The 19,888-nt window shown below is 38.9% G+C and overlaps 1 protein-coding gene across 2 annotated transcripts in view; it reads left to right on the top strand.

The window, feature by feature from the left end:
• Positions 1-19,888, top strand: part of LOC129764307 (sodium-dependent transporter bedraggled) — a 289,063-nt gene that overhangs the window by 64,100 nt on the left and 205,075 nt on the right. For both annotated transcript variants that reach the window (XM_055763266.1, XM_055763267.1), the window contains exon 2: positions 6,218-7,416. In XM_055763266.1, the coding sequence (XP_055619241.1) occupies positions 6,399-7,416 (1,018 nt within the window). In that variant the 5' untranslated portion in view covers positions 6,218-6,398. The remainder of the gene's footprint in view (positions 1-6,217; positions 7,417-19,888) is intronic.

Here is a 19,888-nt window from a genome sequence, read left to right as displayed (position 1 = left end):
GAATAGATAGAATAGTTGTTTTATAAAGCGTTATGAGATCTCCCGGATGAGCTCCCCACCACGTGCCGCAAATCGAACGGAGAAAGTTGACCCTCTTTTGACATTTTTGCTTCAAATACGTAATGTGGGTATTCCAAGTGCATTTTGAATCAAACCAGACACCAAGGTACTTGAAGGTCAGTGACTGGGTAATGCTTCTGCCCAAAAGCTTGAGTTGCAGTTGGGCTGGGAACCGCTTTCGAGTAAACACTACCAGTTCTGTTTTCTGCGGCGAGAATTCGATCCCTAAGTTCCTTGCCCAGGAAGACAAGTTACCTAGGGAATTTTGCAATGGTCTTTGCAAGTTTTCGGCATGGGAACCTCTGACGGAAACCACACCATCATCTGCAAGTTGTCTTAGCGTGCATTGTTCTGCCAAACAACTGTCAATATCTTTCACATAAAAATTATAAAGAAGGGGGCTGAGACATGAGCCTTGGGGTAGACCCATATAACTATTTCTGGAAGTTGTCAGTTGTCCAAGGGTAAAGTTAATTCGCTTTTCTGACAACAAATTGTACAAGAAGTTATTCAAAATTCCAGGAAGTCCACATCTGTCCAGATTGTCTGACAGAATTTCTATGGAAACCGAATCAAAAGCTCCCTTAATATCCAAGAATACTGAAGCCAGTTGCTCCTTGTGCGCAAAGGCCAGTTGAATATCCGTAGAAAGCAACGCTAGACAATCGTTTGTTCCTTTGCTCTTACGAAACCCAAATTGTGTACTTGATAGCAAATTATTTGTCTCGATCCATTGATCGAGTCTTCGAAGAATCATTTTTTCCAACAATTGTCTAATGCACGAGAGCATAGCAATCGGACGGTATGAGTTATGGTCAGACGCTGGTTTGCCAGGTTTTTGAATTGCTATTACTTTGACCTGTCTCCATTCGGGTGGCACAATATTGTTTTCTAGTAGGGTATTGAATAAGTCTAGCATGCGTCTTTTCGCGATATGGGGAAGATTTTTTAGAAGAACGAATTTAATCATATCGCTTCCGGGTGAAGAGTTGTTCGATGAAAGGAGAGCCATAGAAAATTCCAGCATTGAGAATGGTTTGTCCAGAGGTCCACCGCTTAAAAAAAAAAAAAATTAAAAATTACAAACAAAACTATTTTTTTTTTCAATAAATTCATTTGCGCGTATTTTACTGTTGTAGTACCGGCATTATGAACATCAATCACAATTTCAGCGGCCTGGCTTGCATTTTCGCATTTATAAAATAAAAAGTGTTAAATGTACCGAATTTTCTCTTTGTTGCCCTCCATTGTTAACATCCTGTAACTCAAAACTGAATGGAACAAACAAAAAATAACCAAAGATTTTTTTTGTGTGACATGCCACCTTTACAATGAGTCTAAACTTGAAATTGTATGATAGATATTACACGAATCATTGATCACTAAAGCCAGCCAACGAGAAAATAATTGATAACTTTTTCCCCAACCTAATATATCCAAAAATCAGAGAGTTTTTTTTTTCGTTCTGTTTTGTTATTGTTTTTCAATGTTAACTGATGGTCCGAAAATTCGTTTTCGTATGGGTATGGGTGACATTTTTTTCGTTCCAATTGATTGTGATTTTTTTGAAGGAATTTGATGAAATAGGCACTTAAATATAAATATAGGATAAATTAAATTTATAATTCTTTTTTTTGTGGAATTAAAAAAATAATGTTTCTATGAAAATTTAAACAATATTTATATTTCATTTTGGAACTAAAACTTTGTAGGTATTATAGTTTTTAAGTTAGAATTTTTTTTAAATAAGGAAAAAAACTTAAAAAAAAAACTTTTTTTTAAGAAGTAGTCTAATTCTTTCTTGGAAATTTCAAGTATGCAAAGTTGTTCAATGATCAATGTCTTTACACCCACAAAGTTTCTCTGCAATCTGAGATGGTGCTGCCAATGGCCAGTCGAGTTGGTATGAAATTCGTCATAGACTAGGTCTAAACAAAATCGGACTAATCTTTTTTGATAGATATTGTTTTTATTAGATTGTTCTAAAGAAATGCTTGTCTGTCTGTATGCCCTGTATAGACTCAACGACTACTGCACCGATTGATATGAAAATGATTATACTGTTTGATATCCCTCCTATCCGATCTATAAACTTTTACTTAGCCGCGACAATACATACACACACTCTTTACAGATACACGGGCCGAAGGTTGTGCAGTCCACTGATCATTCAACAAGAGCCAAAGGTTGTATCGCTCATGACAACTCTACACAAGCTGATGATTGCGCCGGCTAGTGACCATTCTATCATGGATTCCTCGAGTCGAGAAGACGTACCACGCTAGATATGGGGACCAGGGGAGCGTTGCTGATTAATGGTCAGCTGCATCCCAATAGGAAGTATCCCGTGTCGGGCACACGTACAGAGCATTGGAGACAGCAACATCCCAATTACGAGAACACTTGTAATACTAACCTCGTTACTAACATATTACTAACATAGATAATTAGAAAAACTGATATTCTCTCTTTAAGATGCCAACCAAACAAAATTCAGAATTCGGATGGCTCTCACAATGCTAGACTCTATTTTGAAAGCGAAGAAGTATGTATCTGCTCAAAGAGGAGCGTCAAGGATGAAATTGACGAAAAATTTGAAGGCAGTTCAACAAAACCATGTATAAACATCATACAATTTTTTATGAGAAAAACCTTTTTGATTTACTTTGTTTTATTGATACGACTTGAACAAACCATAAATACGAAAAATAAATTCAATATGAAAATAAACCTTTCTTTTCATTTTTGCGTTAGTTTTTTATACAGTTTTTTTATTGGAAATAATACACATATACAGATTTCTTCATGAAATTTTACAGAATTAAATGTGGCAACCCTGCATACAACGTCAATGACTGAGATTGTAGCGATTTCAATAGTTTGCTTTCAAAGCGGTTTTTGAGCTATTGAAACATGTTTTGGACTTCGTAGACTTTTTGTTATTCGATTGAAGTGACCTTGGCGCTCAAAACCTTGTACCTCCAACGCAACGCTTTTGTTTTCAAAACTTTGAATATACACTCAGTGCAGAAAGGGAAGGTGTAGTCCTACGTCAAAAAATAAATTTATTTCGACTAAACTTGTTGCGTTTGACGGGGACATTTATCTAGTTTTATTCACCTTATTCTCGCACTAGGTAATCTAGTGAATCCGGAGATGTTCGTAATCTTCGATGGGGTAAGTTCAAAGCTACATTTTCCTATCGCTTGTATTTTCCCTAATATGAGATTGTACCAATAATGTTATTGCTTCAAGAAAACAGAAATAGAAGCTCTCATGTAAACGCTATAGATAGATTGGTGCAAAATTCTTGTGGATCGATCAATAAATAGAGGAGACGTTCGAAAAAGAAAAAAAAATGATTTGTAGTTTTTGAATTTGCAAAATGTTCCCGAAAGACGAAATACTACGTCAAAAAAAAATTTATGGGTTATATCTATGAAATAACCGCAAGGTTGACGTGGGAGTACCGTTGGCTTAGTAATCATTTGTTTGTATTGATTAAATTATTATTTGAACGCGAATTCAACATATCTGCTGTGTAAATAAATAATTTGAACAAACGCCATGTAATGTAAGGCTGAGTTAGGGAAGACATTTCAGTCGGAACAAAAGATCCCATACTTGCATGTATTCACAATGCAAAATTTCCCAGGCACCTTGGTTTTGATGGCCGTGTTGGGGAAACCGTAAGTCTGGTCAATCAAAACGAGGCAGTTAGGGCGTTTAGATAGCGCTTGACATTTTACAGTTATTCAATTGCTTATCTCAGGAATAATAAAATTTTGTTAATTGTGATAGATGTGTAGAGATATTTCCTATCAATTGATGCAAACATCTTTCTTGTTTCGAATGCCTATAACTCTATCAGCATTTGAAATCTTTCATTTTTCCTTTACCAACCAAAAAAACAATTAAAGCCATTCCTATCCTTTTCTTCTGTTTATTCAATTATGCCGAAGAAGACAAAAAGTCATCATGTATCATTTTTAAACACAAATCTAAACAGTTAAGATCTACATAAATACAGCAAAAACCTGTTTTCGTGCTCAGTTTTCTTCTTTAGTTTTATTTTGACTACGCATTTTTCCATTTTGCTTTTATTTTAATTTCAAATTTAATCAGTCGACATATTCCACACTTGGATTCCAACAGAATTTGTTTACATGTATGTCTCTGTAAATATTATTGTTGTTTCGTGTAAATGCTGTTTTGGTATAATATCATAGGTATTTCAAACATATAATTTCAACCGAAATCGGAAAACAAAAGATAAGTAATATGCTGATTGATTTTAGAGAAAAAATTTTAAGGTCGTCCCAAGATAACCATTCGTCGTGACGATTTTAGTTCGATGAAGCGCAAGCAAGTCGAATAGCGGAGTATACCGCCGGTCTGATCAATTTTTAGAAGTTATCTTGGTCACCTTCTCAGGTTTCCTCAAGATAAATTTCCGCAATCGAGATTAAAATTTTAAAAAGCTTGATGAATAACGGCACATTTGCCGGGTCGATTGGAAAAGTTCTCTCGGTTACCTTCTTAGGTTTCCCAGAGATAACTCTTCGCCGTCACAATTTGAGTTCTTTAAAGAATACGCAGAATGAATAAAGGAACATATCGCCGATTGATTTCAGACGAGTTCTCTCGGTTACCTTGTCAGGTTTCCTCAAGATAACTCTCCACCGCCGTGATTGGAGTTCTATAAAGCGTAAGCGCAATGAACAACGGAACATATCACCGGGACGATTAATTTCAGAAAAGCTCTCTCGATTCCCTTCTATGGTTTTCCAACCTCTGCTTTCGCGATTGGATTTCGACAAAAATATTAGAATAGTAGAATAAATAGCCGGTCTGATCAATTTTAAAGGTTTTCCTTCTCAGGATACCTAAATATTAACTCCGCCTCATTTATCCCTTCCATGATAAACGCCAGGGAACCACGCTATAGAGGCGACCCTTATGGGTATGGGTATGGGTGACATTTTTTTCGTTCCAATTGATTGTGATTTTTTTGAAGGAATTTGATGAAATAGGCACTTAAATATAAATATAGGATAAATTAAATTTATAATTCTTTTTTTTGTGGAATTAAAAAAATAATGTTTCTATGAAAATTTAAACAATATTTATATTTCATTTTGGAACTAAAACTTTGTAGGTATTATAGTTTTTAAGTTAGAATTTTTTTTAAATAAGGAAAAAAACTTTAAAAAAAAACTTTTTTTAAGAAGTAGTCTAATTCTTTCTTGGAAATTTCAAGTATGCAAAGTTGTTCAATGATCAATGTCTCTACACCCACAAAGTTTCTCTGCAATCTGAGATGGTGCTGCCAATGGCCAGTCGAGTTGGTATGAAATTCGTCATAGACTAGGTCTAAACAAAATCGGACTAATCTTTTTTGATAGATATTGTTTTTATTAGATTGTTCTAAAGAAATGCTTGTCTGTCTGTATGCCCTGTATAGACTCAACGACTACTGCACCGATTGATATGAAAATGATTATACTGTTTGATATCCCTCCTATCCGATCTATAAACTTTTACTTAGCCGCGACAATACATACACACACTCTTTACAGATACACGGGCCGAAGGTTGTGCAGTCCACTGATCATTCAACAAGAGCCAAAGGTTGTATCGCTCATGACAACTCTACACAAGCTGATGATTGCGCCGGCTAGTGACCATTCTATCATGGATTCCTCGAGTCGAGAAGACGTACCACGCTAGATATGGGGACCAGGGGAGCGTTGCTGATTAATGGTCAGCTGCATCCCAATAGGAAGTATCCCGTGTCGGGCACACGTACAGAGCATTGGAGACAGCAACATCCCAATTACGAGAACACTTGTAATACTAACCTCGTTACTAACATATTACTAACATAGATAATTAGAAAAACTGTCAAAATATTGAACTCTCGGCCCCGTTAGGCTAACGCCATATGAGTCTTGATAAAAATATATATTTTGGAGAAAAAAAAACGATTATATAAAGGGTTTTGAGTACGGCTTGCATTGCTGTGCTATTAGTTTCGTTCTATCTCGAAGGAAGAGGGAGCTAATCATTATCAAACAAACCGCCAATTCACACACATAAGACTATTTTCCACAACACATCGCTAATGTTTACTGTTTTTTCATTTTGATTTTTCCAGACACTGCCCGGACCAAAATGCAACCCGCCACGGCGATAGCGGATTTGCTGTTATTACTCCCGAGGCGTCAAACTTAGCACCTTGGCAAAAAACACACGAGATACTGCCAGCCCCACCTGCCTTTAGAACCTTCCCCCTGAAACACACACGGGAAGAGTGAAATCTCAATCCTCAATCGACCATGGCTTCTGCTTCCGTTGACGGGGGACAGGAGCACTTCGTCGTCGGTGGCGACAGCTCGAGTGCCGCGCGTCATTTTTGCACCTTGAAAAATAACAACTCGAACGAAGCCACTAATGGGGAACCCAGCGTCAACAACAGGGTCAACGATGCCACGGCCACTTCAGGGCCAGATACGCTCGGGGCCAGTCAATTTTGTACGCTGCGAGTGCCAAAAACGACACAGGGAACAGGTGTTTCAGCAATGGGGAACGCAATTGGGCCGGATGTGCGTTACTTCCGGAACAGTGAAGAGGACGACCACAGCGAGGCGAACCGGAATTTGTTGTACGAGGAGAATATGTGCACATTTGAGAATCTGTGTGAAAGAAGCTCGGATCGGCGGGGATCTGAAGGGGATCGGGAAAATGGTGACGAGGGCAATGAGAGTGTGGGTAATTTTTGTACGCTTCGCAAAAAGCGCGTCCCGAAGCTGATGGAGCAACCACATGGGGCCACCGGTGACAGGGTGCAGGAAACGACAATGGAGGACAATAACCATCGGATGAGGAACCCGATTGGGAGCTACTGCACACTGAAGAAGAAAAAGTTGAAGTTGAATCAAAAGTTTGTGGAGAATTTTCTCGAAGATCCGAATGCCAAGTTGCATGATTATCTGTCCGAGCTTGATGCCTATCTGGATGAGATGGACGGGCTCGATGAATGTGATGATGAATCGGAGGGAGATTCAATTGAAGAAATTGTGCAAGTGGAACAGCCCGAAGAGAAGAAGCATGATGAAGAAAATGATAGTGCCGCGTCCGTTTCGATAGGTTACATCGATATTAAGAATTTCTGCACCCTGCCGAAGCAACAAAGGGTGCAGTTTCTCAACGCATTTAATAGGGCTGGTCCCTTGAGAAGGACCTTTGTCGCTCCCAGTAGCAGCCGCGGTTCTACTGAGCGGGAAGTGATCTCCGAAGCGGATGAATCATCGAAGGCCGATCGTGACTCAGTCGGCGCCGCCGCTTGTGGAAATGGTAAGTTGATTATCTTTTCCTTTTCTGGGTTTAGCGTAGTATTTAATGTGGTCTCTGTGGCACTCCCCGCCAAACTCTTGCGAAGCGCGACCTTTTCGCTATCGTGTGATTTTTATACGCGCTACTGTTGCTACCGATACCGATGCAATGTGAGGCTCAACTGCACTTTCACTGTTTGCTAATCTTCAAGCGGCTTCTTTCATTGTACTCTCACAACTCGCAACGACTTTCCATCTTTTGTGGTTTGATTGCGCGCGGGATAGCATGAAATGTGTGCATGAAAGATGGAGGGTAAACGGTTATGATTTCACCACATCTCTTGCCATGTGGGGAGATGTTGGATGAATCGATCGTTGTATCTCCCTTTGTAGCCCCTCAATATATCATCGGCAGTACCGCGTAATTAAGGTCAAAGTGTGCATCATTAGAGTTATGATTTTTAGGTTTCGGGGATTAGTGTTGAAATTATCCGTTTATGTTTTTTGTTGCGTGAAAAAATTGAATGGTGACCTTTTATTGAAACACGAAGCTATCACCGAAAGTTTTCACCGTATCCAAATATATGAAAAGATCCAATATTTTACAAAAAGCCCGACTTTCAAAAAGCGGTCGTTCGTTTGTCAGCAGGTATTTATATGAAATTCGTCGGCTCTTTTCCTAGACCAAGGCCAGTACAAATGCTCTGTACAGTTAAAAATATTCATATAAAGTGCAATTCTACACCAAATTAAACGTCACTGCCTTCTTCCAATTCTGAACCTTGTACATGCGAAGGTGGCTATTCAAAATTCCTATTCTGATTGACATGAGATCGATTGCTACAAATTTCCCAAAAAAAAATCGAGATGATAACGAAAGTCAACTGTTTGATTGGTATGTTAGAACAAAATTGCGTTATCTTGGAAAAATAATATTAAAAAACATATTTAACTAGCAGACTCGACAAACTCTGTTTCGCCAGAAATTGTTTTATTTTAGTTTTCTCCGTAAAACTAAGAGCTCATGGGTTCTGGTTATTGAGCCACCGTAATTTGACTACGCACCTGCACAACACAATCCCGATTTCCATCTGAAAATCCATTATTATTTTCACAATAACGAAACACAAAACTCAAATTGGACAAACTCTTCACTGTAAAGTATATGCATAATCCATTTTTTTTCGAATTTTCCTTTTTTGACATAGGACTATGTCTTTGATTTCTATATAGGGGGGTCACTCTACGAAAAATGTAACGATTTATAAGGAGTTTTCAAACGCATATTACCCAAAATCGTTATTGCGACCTATGTTGTGTTATATATCATTAGAAAAGAAATTTATCCAGCTTTTTTTTTGCATGAAGCATAAATAGTGAATATAGTAAAAAAAAGTCAACAATTTGACGATTTAAATGGGTAGGTTTTGTTTCGATTGCACTAACCACCATAACAAAATCTGTGTTTTTGGTCTAAAAAAAACTTTTTATCTGTGTTTTTTCCCAGAAAATATGTATCGAAATCTGTATCAACCCTTTGTGGTCGTTTGTCTGCTTCCAGGCAATACAGCAAAGAAGTTTACTAATTTTTTAATTTATGCAACAATGTATCAGCTCACACTTTTTCTAAACGAATTTTAATGTCCTGGAAACTTATACACGAACCACAACCATGTTATTATGAGTAACGTATAACGGTAATCAGTATAAACAAAAGTTGTCATCCATGCTTGAGGAAAAGATTAATGGAGAACTCCATGTATTGCGACACTGTGTTTATGTAAAGAGCATGGTTCTGTATGTACAAACAGAAAGATTTATCTTTTAAGATTTTTTAAGGCGAAAGACTAATTATTTTTGTGATACATGCAAACGATTTAACACGAAGATGAATTATAGCAACTATTTTTAAAACATAACAACTAGTACAAACATTTCGAAATTTAATTCAATCGCAAAGGGATTTATAAGTTCAATCTTGAAACATAATCTTAGGTTAAGTATCATTCATTGGCATAGTTATTATGAATTTGACGATGTTTATGGCACCCACCTAAAAATTCGTATGCACTGTGCTTTATAAAGAAAATTTAAAGAAAATGTATAAAGATAAACAGTATTATTTATTTATTGTAAAGCTAGCCGATGACGCAGACTTTTGCATCTTTTCGCCTTAGATTGAACATGAGAAAGCAGTACCACACGCTACATATGACTGCCAAAATGAATCTCATTCAGACTGATTCGAATACTATATGAATAAAATTGTTGAGTTGGTAAAAAATATCAAGATCAAGCCATAACTAATATTGGATCGTTATTTCGAAAAATCTGTAAAACTGTACGAAAACAAAAAAAAATCTGTAATCTGTATCTAAAGATTCTTGATTTCAAAAAGGCTGAAAAATCTGTATAAATACAGATTATTCTGTAGATATGGTAACCCTGCTAACCACTTGCTTTCCTCCCCGACGCAACGAGCAATCTTTTTGTCTAAATTCGGGCGTTAGCTCACAATGTGAGTTGATGCGTATATTGAATATAATGTATAATGAATATTCCCCATTTGCCGATAATGAGCTTGGGCTTGGGTAGACTGTACAATTCGTAGTTGCTCTCCGTGATTGACCAGAACCAACCAAATAGCACAAAGAACACACAGAATGACGCTTAGGACTAGCAAATCATTCTCGTTGTGCAATTTTCGGTGATTCGAGCTTTAAATGGTCAATAACGATGCCGGCCACGTCCTTACAGTCACCAGGGGAAGGGAAGGAATGTTAGTATGATATTTGCCGCCCGAAGGCCAGAAGGGTCGCCTCTATAGCGTGGTTCCCTGGCGTTTATCATGGAAGGGATAAATGAGGCGGAGTTAATATTTAGGTATCCTGAGAAGGAAAACCTTTAAAATTGATCAGACCGGCTATTTATTCTACTATTCTAATATTTTTGTCGAAATCCAATCGCGAAAGCAGAGGTTGGAAAACCATAGAAGGGAATCGAGAGAGCTTTTCTGAAATTAATCGTCCCGGTGATATGTTCCGTTGTTCATTGCGCTTACGCTTTATAGAACTCCAATCACGGCGGTGGAGAGTTATCTTGAGGAAACCTGACAAGGTAACCGAGAGAACTCGTCTGAAATCAATCGGCGATATGTTCCTTTATTCATTCTGCGTATTCTTTAAAGAACTCAAATTGTGACGGCGCAGAGTTATCTCTGGGAAACCTAAGAAGGTAACCGAGAGAACTTTTCCAATCGACCCGGCAAATGTGTCGTTATTCATCAAGCTTTTTAAAATTTTAATCTCGATTGCGGAAATTTATCTTGAGGAAACCTGAGAAGGTGACCAAGATAACTTCTAAAAATTGATCAGACCGGCGGTATACTCCGCTATTCGACTTGCTTGCGCTTCATCGAACTAAAATCGTCACGACGAATGGTTATCTTGGGACGACCTGAGAAAATTTCTCTAAAATCAATCAGCATATTACTTATCTTTTGTTTTCCGATTTCGGTTGAAATTATATGTTTGAAATACCTATGATATTATACCAAAACAGCATTTACACGAAACAACAATAATATTTACAGAGACATACATGTAAACAAATTCTGTTGGAATCCAAGTGTGGAATATGTCGACTGATTAAATTTGAAATTAAAATAAAAGCAAAATGGAAAAATGCGTAGTCAAAATAAAACTGAAGAAGAAAACTGAGCACGAAAACAGGTTTTTGCTGTATTTATGTAGATCTTAACTGTTTAGATTTGTGTTTAAAAATGATACATGATGACTTTTTGTCTTCTTCGGCATAATTGAATAAACAGAAGAAAAGGATAGTAATGGCTTTAATTGTTTTTTTGGTTGGTAAAGGAAAAATGAAAGATTTCAAATGCTGATAGAGTTATAGGCATTCGAAACAAGAAAGATGTTTGCATCATTTGATAGGAAATATCTCTACACATCTATCACAATTAACAAAATTTTATTATTCCTGAGATAAGCAATTGAATAACTGTAAAATGTCAAGCGCTATCTAAACGCCCTAACTGCCTCGTTTTGATTGGCCAGACTTACGGTTTCCCCAACACGGCCATCAAAACCAAGGTGCCTGGGAAATTTTGCATTGTGAATACATGCAAGTATGGGATCTTTTGTTCCGACCGAAATGTCTTCCCTAACTCAGCCTTACATTACATGGCGTTTGTTCAAATTATTTATTTACACAGCAGATATGTTGAATTCGCGTTCAAATAATAATTTAATCAATACAAACAAATGATTACTAAGCCAACGGTACTCCCACGTCAACCTTGCGGTTATTTCATAGATATAACCCATAAATTTTTTTTTGACGTAGGATTTCGTCTTTCGGGAACATTTTGCAAATTCAAAAACTACAAATCATTTTTTTTTCTTTTTCGAACGTCTCCTCTATTTATTGATCGATCCACAAGAATTTTGCACCAATCTATCTATAGCGTTTACATGAGAGCTTCTATTTCTGTTTTCTTGAAGCAATAACATTATTGGTACAATCTCATATTAGGGAAAATACAAGCGATAGGAAAATGTAGCTTTGAACTTACCCCATCGAAGATTACGAACATCTCCGGATTCACTAGATTACCTAGTGCGAGAATAAGGTGAATAAAACTAGATAAATGTCCCCGTCAAACGCAACAAGTTTAGTCGAAATAAATTTATTTTTTGACGTAGGACTACACCTTCCCTTTCTGCACTGAGTGTATATTCAAAGTTTTGAAAACAAAAGCGTTGCGTTGGAGGTACAAGGTTTTGAGCGCCAAGGTCACTTCAATCGAATAACAAAAAGTCTACGAAGTCCAAAACATGTTTCAATAGCTCAAAAACCGCTTTGAAAGCAAACTATTGAAATCGCTACAATCTCAGTCATTGACGTTGTATGCAGGGTTGCCACATTTAATTCTGTAAAATTTCATGAAGAAATCTGTATATGTGTATTATTTCCAATAAAAAAACTGTATAAAAAACTAACGCAAAAATGAAAAGAAAGGTTTATATTCATATTGAATTTATTTTTCGTATTTATGGTTTGTTAAAGTCGTATCAATAAAACAAAGTAAATCAAAAAGGTTTTTCTCATAAAAAATTGTATGATGTTTATACATGGTTTTGTTGAACTGCCTTCAAATTTTTCGTCAATTTCATCCTTGACGCTCCTCTTTGAGCAGATACATACTTCTTCGCTTTCAAAATAGAGTCTAGCATTGTAAGAGCCATCCGAATTCTGAATTTTGTTTGGTTGGCATCTTAAAGAGAGAATATCCATTTAACACACCCTGATGAATGTGGAATTATGCAGGAGTGTCCCACAAACGACCTTATCCGAGGAGAGGTGAGGTGACCTTTCATAGTTTCATAGTTTATTAGTAAGAACCTAAACAGAGACAATGCACTGTAATTAAATTCAAATTTGAATTTAAAAAAAATTTAAATTCTCTATCTTTGCTGTGAATCTGTAATTCTGTGTATACAAATTCTGTATCTGAAATTAGGCAAAAATCTGTTAAATACAGAATATTCTGTATATGTGGCAACCCTGGTTGTATGTAAGCCGGGGACACTTGTACTCGTATTCATTTGCACACCGGGGTGTGATTTCCTAACACGGACTAAAAAAGCATACACCGTGGTGTTATAGTCAATTTAATTGACCCTTGTCAGGGCTACCAAATACTTATACTTAAAAGAACTTAATCTTGAATTCCTATAATGTTCGTTATGGCCAACAATTTCCTAGTCCTAACTTAACAATGCGGTAGTGTCATGGACACTATCCTTCTGGTTGGTGAAATCAAAATTGTATTTTTAGCTCTAATCACACTATCGACCAGCCGAAGCGAAATCGCTGTCCGACCTTGCGTCGGGCAAATCCCCTATGTTTGAGGTTGTTGGCAGAGCCGGAGCTCACGTTGCAATATTTTACATTTCGAGCGAACGATTTACGGGCGACTTATTTGCACTGCACGATTCGCGGTGGTAGTGGTATATGAAAACAACAACAGCACAAGGAAACGATTTGATATTGTCCGCGAACAAAAATATTATAGTAATCTACAACGTCGTCAAGTAACATTCGCTCTATCCGCTCCCATGGCAACCTAGCACTTAGAGGCAACATTGTGAAATTAACTCTCAGCATTAACATTCATTGCTCGCTGGCTAGGGCAACACTAAGATCCCCCACAGACTGCAGACTTTCTATAGACAGGTAATTTGGTCGAGTTGGCCTGCTAGGGCATAAACGGACCCAACTCGGCCTAATGTGCACAAGTGCATACCTTTCCATACTAATTGAGAAGCCGACCAAACTATCGGCCGATAAAAAGTCTACAGTCTGCGGGACTCTCAAACACTGAAGATGATGATGATGTGTTGAATTATAGAGGTTTTTATCTTTTCAGTTCATTCTCCTCTTCTAAAACAAAGAAATAGTGGAAAACGATTTTTATACTTTCTGCACGGAAACAGTTCATCGTTCACCTATATTACCTCTGTTACGGGACCAACTTAGATAGCAGGCCTCACATAAATTAAAATAATTGAATATCAAATTTGCAGCGCAACGCACATTTGAAAAACAAAATAATGCCAGCAGGAGGAAACCACATGTTTCGTTTCCATTTATTCAATTGTTCTACATAGCTCCCAAGACAAGCGCGCCAGAGATAGCGCATTAGACGAAGGAATAGAAGTCAATATTTATTTCCGACAGTTAGCTAGATGTTTTCCTCTGTAACCTTTTTCGTGGAAAGCATGTTTTGATAAAACCGAAGGCGAGAGCACTGTATGGGCCACACGAGAGGTGATAAGTGAGATTGTTTTGTTCATGTCTTGCTCTTTATCGCGCATGGAATGAGCGCGAAGGGCAGAGAAGGAATAGGGCAAAGAAACAAAAATGGTTTATTTAGGATCCTACGCGGGTGGCGTAGTGAAGGATAAGAACAGGATAATATAGATAGGAATTCCGTTGCTGGCAATCAGCAATTAGTTAGGTAGTAAAATCTTCACCGGATTGAGTCTCTTTAACGAGAGCGAAGGATGGAAACCATGGGATGAAGTTTATGTTGCAAATAGGCAGGCAGATAACCGATGCAGTTTCGGTAAGAATAACACAGCTGTTGTAGTGGACGGAAAAAAATAGCTGATTTTGATAGCTTTATTAATGAAGCGCTTCAAAGCTGAAAGTTTAACATCTGTCAGAAACTAGGTGAATAAAGAATATGTTCTACATACAATTCAGTTTCCTTCCAGTTACTTAAAGTCCAACTAACAACGTAATATATCCAATAGATTTCGCTCTGCTAGTCCAATTCGCCTAAGCTGAAATCTATTGTACAATCCATTAAGTCTGCTTCTGATATTAATTTGGATCTCTCAATACCTACTTCTTATATATCAATGGGTTATTTTGATATTCGCTGATTAATTCAGTATCTTCTAATCAATATAAATTTCTGTCGCATTCAATGGTTATTCTAAGCATCCGTAGTAAACACCGCCGTCAAAAACAATAAGCCGAGATGTCAAACCGTTGTAGCTGTTGGCTGCCTTTGTTGTGCAGGGCTACCTAATTCGTCTGGGTTACCAGGGGTATTTTGCGGCGGCAACAACAGCAAATCCCAAACCGAAAAGCAGACCACTTACTTCACTCGGACGGACTATTCTGTAGCCATCGGATTCTGAAGGGTTAGTGACTGCCCTAGTCGGGATTTGCTGAAGTCTAGAGGCTTAGCCCATAAGAGAGCCCTTATAGCAAGATTTCGAAAAGTAAGTTACCAGGTTAACATTGGTGGGTCAAGAGAGGAGGAGCCAGATCAAATTTTGACGAAATACAGTAACTAAGGAAACTTGCATTCCCTAGTTAACAACAGCTTTTAGGCGGCAAAACTCGGGGAGCACAATTTGAATCATTCAAAACATGAGATTTAGCGCAGCAGAAAATAGGTTCCCGAAAGACGGAAACTGTGGATTGTGTTTATGGTCCTACGTCAAAAACAAAAGCAAGAAAAGTCAATGAAAAGAAAATTTGATACATTTTTCATTTTTCTTCAATAAAGATGAGCCAAGCGGCTGAAATAGTGAATTGTTCGTGCGCAACTGAATTTTTGGTTTTTGAATACCTTTTATGAACACGATTTGCGATTGCTATTTGAAACTCAACGTGAATAGAATGTATTTCACAAGTGTGATTTTGCCGGCGGTGTATTTATAGCTTCAACATTTCTTTGATGCGAACACATTCCATTACGTGTAATTTTGATTTCAACGATTACGTTCAGGTATTCTCGATGTTAAAAATGCATTTCGCACAGATAGGCCCATTGTCGAAAATGTCGATCAAATCACAAAATTTAAACTTCGATTATCTCGCGATCATTTGGCCAAGAAGACCCTCTCTCATTACATTGAGAAAGGTTGTTGTCAGTTCACTGACTGGAGCGAAATTTTGTAATAGTTATTGCTTATGTTTTTTTTTGTATTCTCGCCCCCGTTGCTATAAGTTGCAGAGGGGCGGAGCTCAAGTTGCAATATTTCCTTTCTTCGCAGTTTCCGTACAAATCTATAGAGAATGGACATGGACTTTACCATGGATCGAATTTCCATCTACGAATCACAACCTAATAATCTTAATAAAATCAACCCATTTCCGAAGCGATTATGAAAGAATTGCTGGGTGTTGTCTAGGATTGGAAGGAAGCTATTAGTTGCTTCGAATTTTTAATTATATTTACTGTTGAAAACAGGACCGTCTGAATCAAACAGTCACAGTCTGATTCAACAGTCACAAACCATCGATCGAGCTCTATTGCGAGCTCTATCTCTGAGAAGACCTGCAAAACGTTCTGGAATCAATTCAGTTGAACGAACGTCGACCGGTATCTATCTTGACCGGAAACTTGAGGAGCTTCAGTGGTTGACAAAATTTCCGGATGAATTTTCCGTGATAGAATCAGAATCCAGAAGCTTCACAGTGAAGCCATACTCTCGGATGCATTGCAGGACTAACATTTCGTCTGTGTCCTGTCCATGTTTTGCTGGAATGCTTCAGGCTCACTCGTGATTTCGGATAGGAGTCGATTGTACTAGTCCCTTCTGTGTGTTGCTATTTGTAAACTTGCGACAATCCTCGCCTACGGGGAGTTGTAGATAGGGGTTTAATAGATTGATATGATTCAGTTCAGTACAGTTTGTCATACGATTAAAGATATACTTCGGAAGAGAGTGTTCTACTATTTCATTAGGATTTGTAGGTAGAAAGCGACTATTGTATTGAAACGTTGTATATAATCTATACAAAATATTTTTCATAAAATATACAGTTTATCTTAGTTTAATTCTATTTGGAAGATGTTATATCAATATTAACAGTTTTAATTCGAATACAGATACGAGAATTTATTTGGAGTTTAAATGTGTTTTATTATAATTTTTCCAAAAACGTCAAAAGTGCACAGTAAAGTAAAATAAATAAATATAGTTTTGGTCACGAAACATGTCATTTCATACTACAATCATGATAAAACTACGCTTACTGGAGCTCTTCCAATTTTGCCTCCGTGACTCCCAACAGGACCTTCTCTTCGATCTCCAACGCCTCAATTTGGAGGGCGATATCCATCAGGTCAGGCGCCTTATACCGCTCGTGCATTTTCTCCAGCGTTCCGATGACCGTTTCCAGCTCTCGAATATCCTCTTCCGTTTGATCGATTTTCTCCTCCAACCGGTTTAGCTTCTTCTCCAGTCTGATACAATTGGCGTTGATCTGTCCATGTCGGCCTACAGTTTTCGCCAGCGTGATCTTCTTCTGAGTGGTTTTTCGTTTGACCTCGCCTGCAAGCAGCACTAGATCGTGGTGAGTCTTGGTAACGTGTCGCAAACTGTCCTCGTTATCCTGCCGCTGGATGTTCAAACTCTCGTGCTCAATCATTGCGCTGTCGCTTCCGGCGATTTTCTGCTTTTCCTCCACCAGAGCCCGCTTAATTTGCAGCTCCGCGTTTGCCTTTCGGGCCCGGAAACGAATCCCTTCCGTTGCTATCTTACCCTTTTCGATCCAATCGCGGCAAAAGTCCGAGAACAACTCGAACGGGATCGGTTCCAGCGGGTTCCGTGCCCGTCGGGCGGCAATCTTCGCCTCGAGGCTAGCCACCGCCTGGTCGGCTTCCTGCATCGTCAGCTGCATATCTTCGATCGAGCTCTCCAGCTCGTGAACTCGTTTGAAGTTGCTCGGATGTTCAGCCATGGATGACAAGTGGAATGTATAGAGTGAAGAAAAAAAATCCACGGGACACTTGATTGATTAAATTTCGTTTTATTTACTGATAATAATGACATCCCCTTATCAGTGCCCAGAGCAGTAAATCCCTTCTTCAACGTTAACGGAATCTCTGTGTTTTCACTTCGCTCGAACGAGAAATTCAACAGTAAGTGGTACACAACGGTTTTTACCTCCATTAGGGCGAACCTTGACCCAATGCAGTTCCTGGGACCAATTCCAAACGGGAGATAGGTACTCAAGTGGATGTTCTTCTTGTTTTCATTGTTGAATCGTTCCGGATCGAATTTATCCGGGTTCGGATAGTACCGGGGATCATGATGCAAGCCGTGAGCCGGGAACCACACACAGGTGCCCTTGTCAATGGTGAACCTTAAACCTTCGCCGTCATCTAGAATGTAGTCGCGAACACAAAGACGATCGATCACCGGTGCTGGCGACCACATCCTGAGACTTTCCGACATCACCATGTCCATGTATTTCATCTTCTGCACCGCATCGTACGTCAGTGGCTTTCCATCGAGCTCCGAGTGGGTCTTTCTAACTTCTTCGTACAATTTTTCTTGAATTTGGGGATTTCGAACGAGCTCATATATCATGAACATTGCACCGGTTGATACAGTGTCAAACCCAGCCAGGAAAAATATGAAACACTGCGCTATCATCTCTGTTTCCGACATCGGCTTGATCATTTCAGCTTTGCCAACATCCGACTCCTCGACCGTAGCGAATCCTTCCTGGGTTTCCTTCTCCTGATGGTGCTTCAAAGTCCCCTTCCTAGCAGAAGCAGGTCTACCATATCGTGGCGTACGATCTCCTGGCTCTCACGAGCACGAATAGTTTCCCTGATAAGATTTGAAAAGTACACCGCCTGTTCCTCAGATATCAAATCCATTCCAAGCCACGCACAGAACTTCGGAAACATACGTAACGCGAGCATCTTAAAAACCACACTAAACTTTCCAAAGTTCATCATCTCCCGGCCCTGCCGGTAGAACTCATTGTCACGTTCCATAAATGAATCCACCTTCAGCCCAAACGCACAAGAAGCGATCACGTTCATCCCGAATCGTGCCATCATATCCTTCACTTCCACTTCGACCGAACCCCCACTGCTGTTCACCTTGTTCGCGAAGAATCGAACCATGTCCTCACCGCACTCCAGTCCGAACATCTGACGCATCTTGCTCCCGGTGAAGGCAGGACTCAGCGTAGCTCGCATATCCCGCCAGCGCTGGCCGTTCATTGCGAACAAAGATCTGCCGATCAGATAGTTCGGATTGTCGTTACCCTCGAGGTCGCCGAACTGCTGCCGATGATCCACGAAGTGATCATCGAAGTGATTGATAAGCTCCGGGTCCCGGATCACGAAGAACGGTGTCGTGGTTTCGAACATCCCGAAAACTCTGTGCGTGTGTTAACGTTACGATTAATGAGGATAGGTTTGAATGATGGTTACGCGTTTGGTATATGCTCACTTGACACCGGGAAACTTGTCGTAGATTGTTTGGATGAAGTCGAAAAAGGTGACGTGTTTCAGCAGCAGCGATGCCGAGGAACCGAAGAAGGGACGCACCGGTAGCGACGGGATTGGTTTCTCGAGAAAATATTCATTGTTCTTCGTTAGCTGATAGTACAGGTACCCGAGAAGGGTTACCACAAATGTAAACCAAAGTAGATACATTCTGGGCGCGGGTGCAGTTTGTGACTGACGGAATCGGATAGGTTCTAGTACCAATATATACACGCCTGATAAAGACAGGTGGGAGGTGAATCTTACTTTCCGACCATTATTTGTGCCGTGCAAACACGCCGTCGTTGACGGCAGCATATTAAACAAACTTTCATAATTTCGTTGTATGGGGTTTGTGCTACAACGATTGTTGTCCCTGAAAAGAAAAACAATTGTTTTTTTTCAGGATTATAATTTCCTGCGATGGATTCATTTGAACTATCGGATCAGCGCCTGACGCCATCAAATCGACAAGTACAGTCTACTGCCATATACTTGGGGATATGGGAGGCATGTACAAAAATGCCCAACGCCTTAGGAATCAGCAATAATAGGGGAAGGTAAGCAAAGACGTACATTTTTTGATTTTTTCATGAATTCCACAAAAAAATATGAGATATTGACGTCGTTAACGTAGGACTACGTCTTTCATTTCTATACC

Source organism: Toxorhynchites rutilus, chromosome 2 (assembly GCF_029784135.1).
Source record: "Toxorhynchites rutilus septentrionalis strain SRP chromosome 2, ASM2978413v1, whole genome shotgun sequence".
NCBI classification, from domain to species: Eukaryota; Metazoa; Arthropoda; class Insecta; order Diptera; family Culicidae; genus Toxorhynchites; species Toxorhynchites rutilus.
This window is presented reverse-complemented; position numbering and strand designations above follow the sequence as displayed.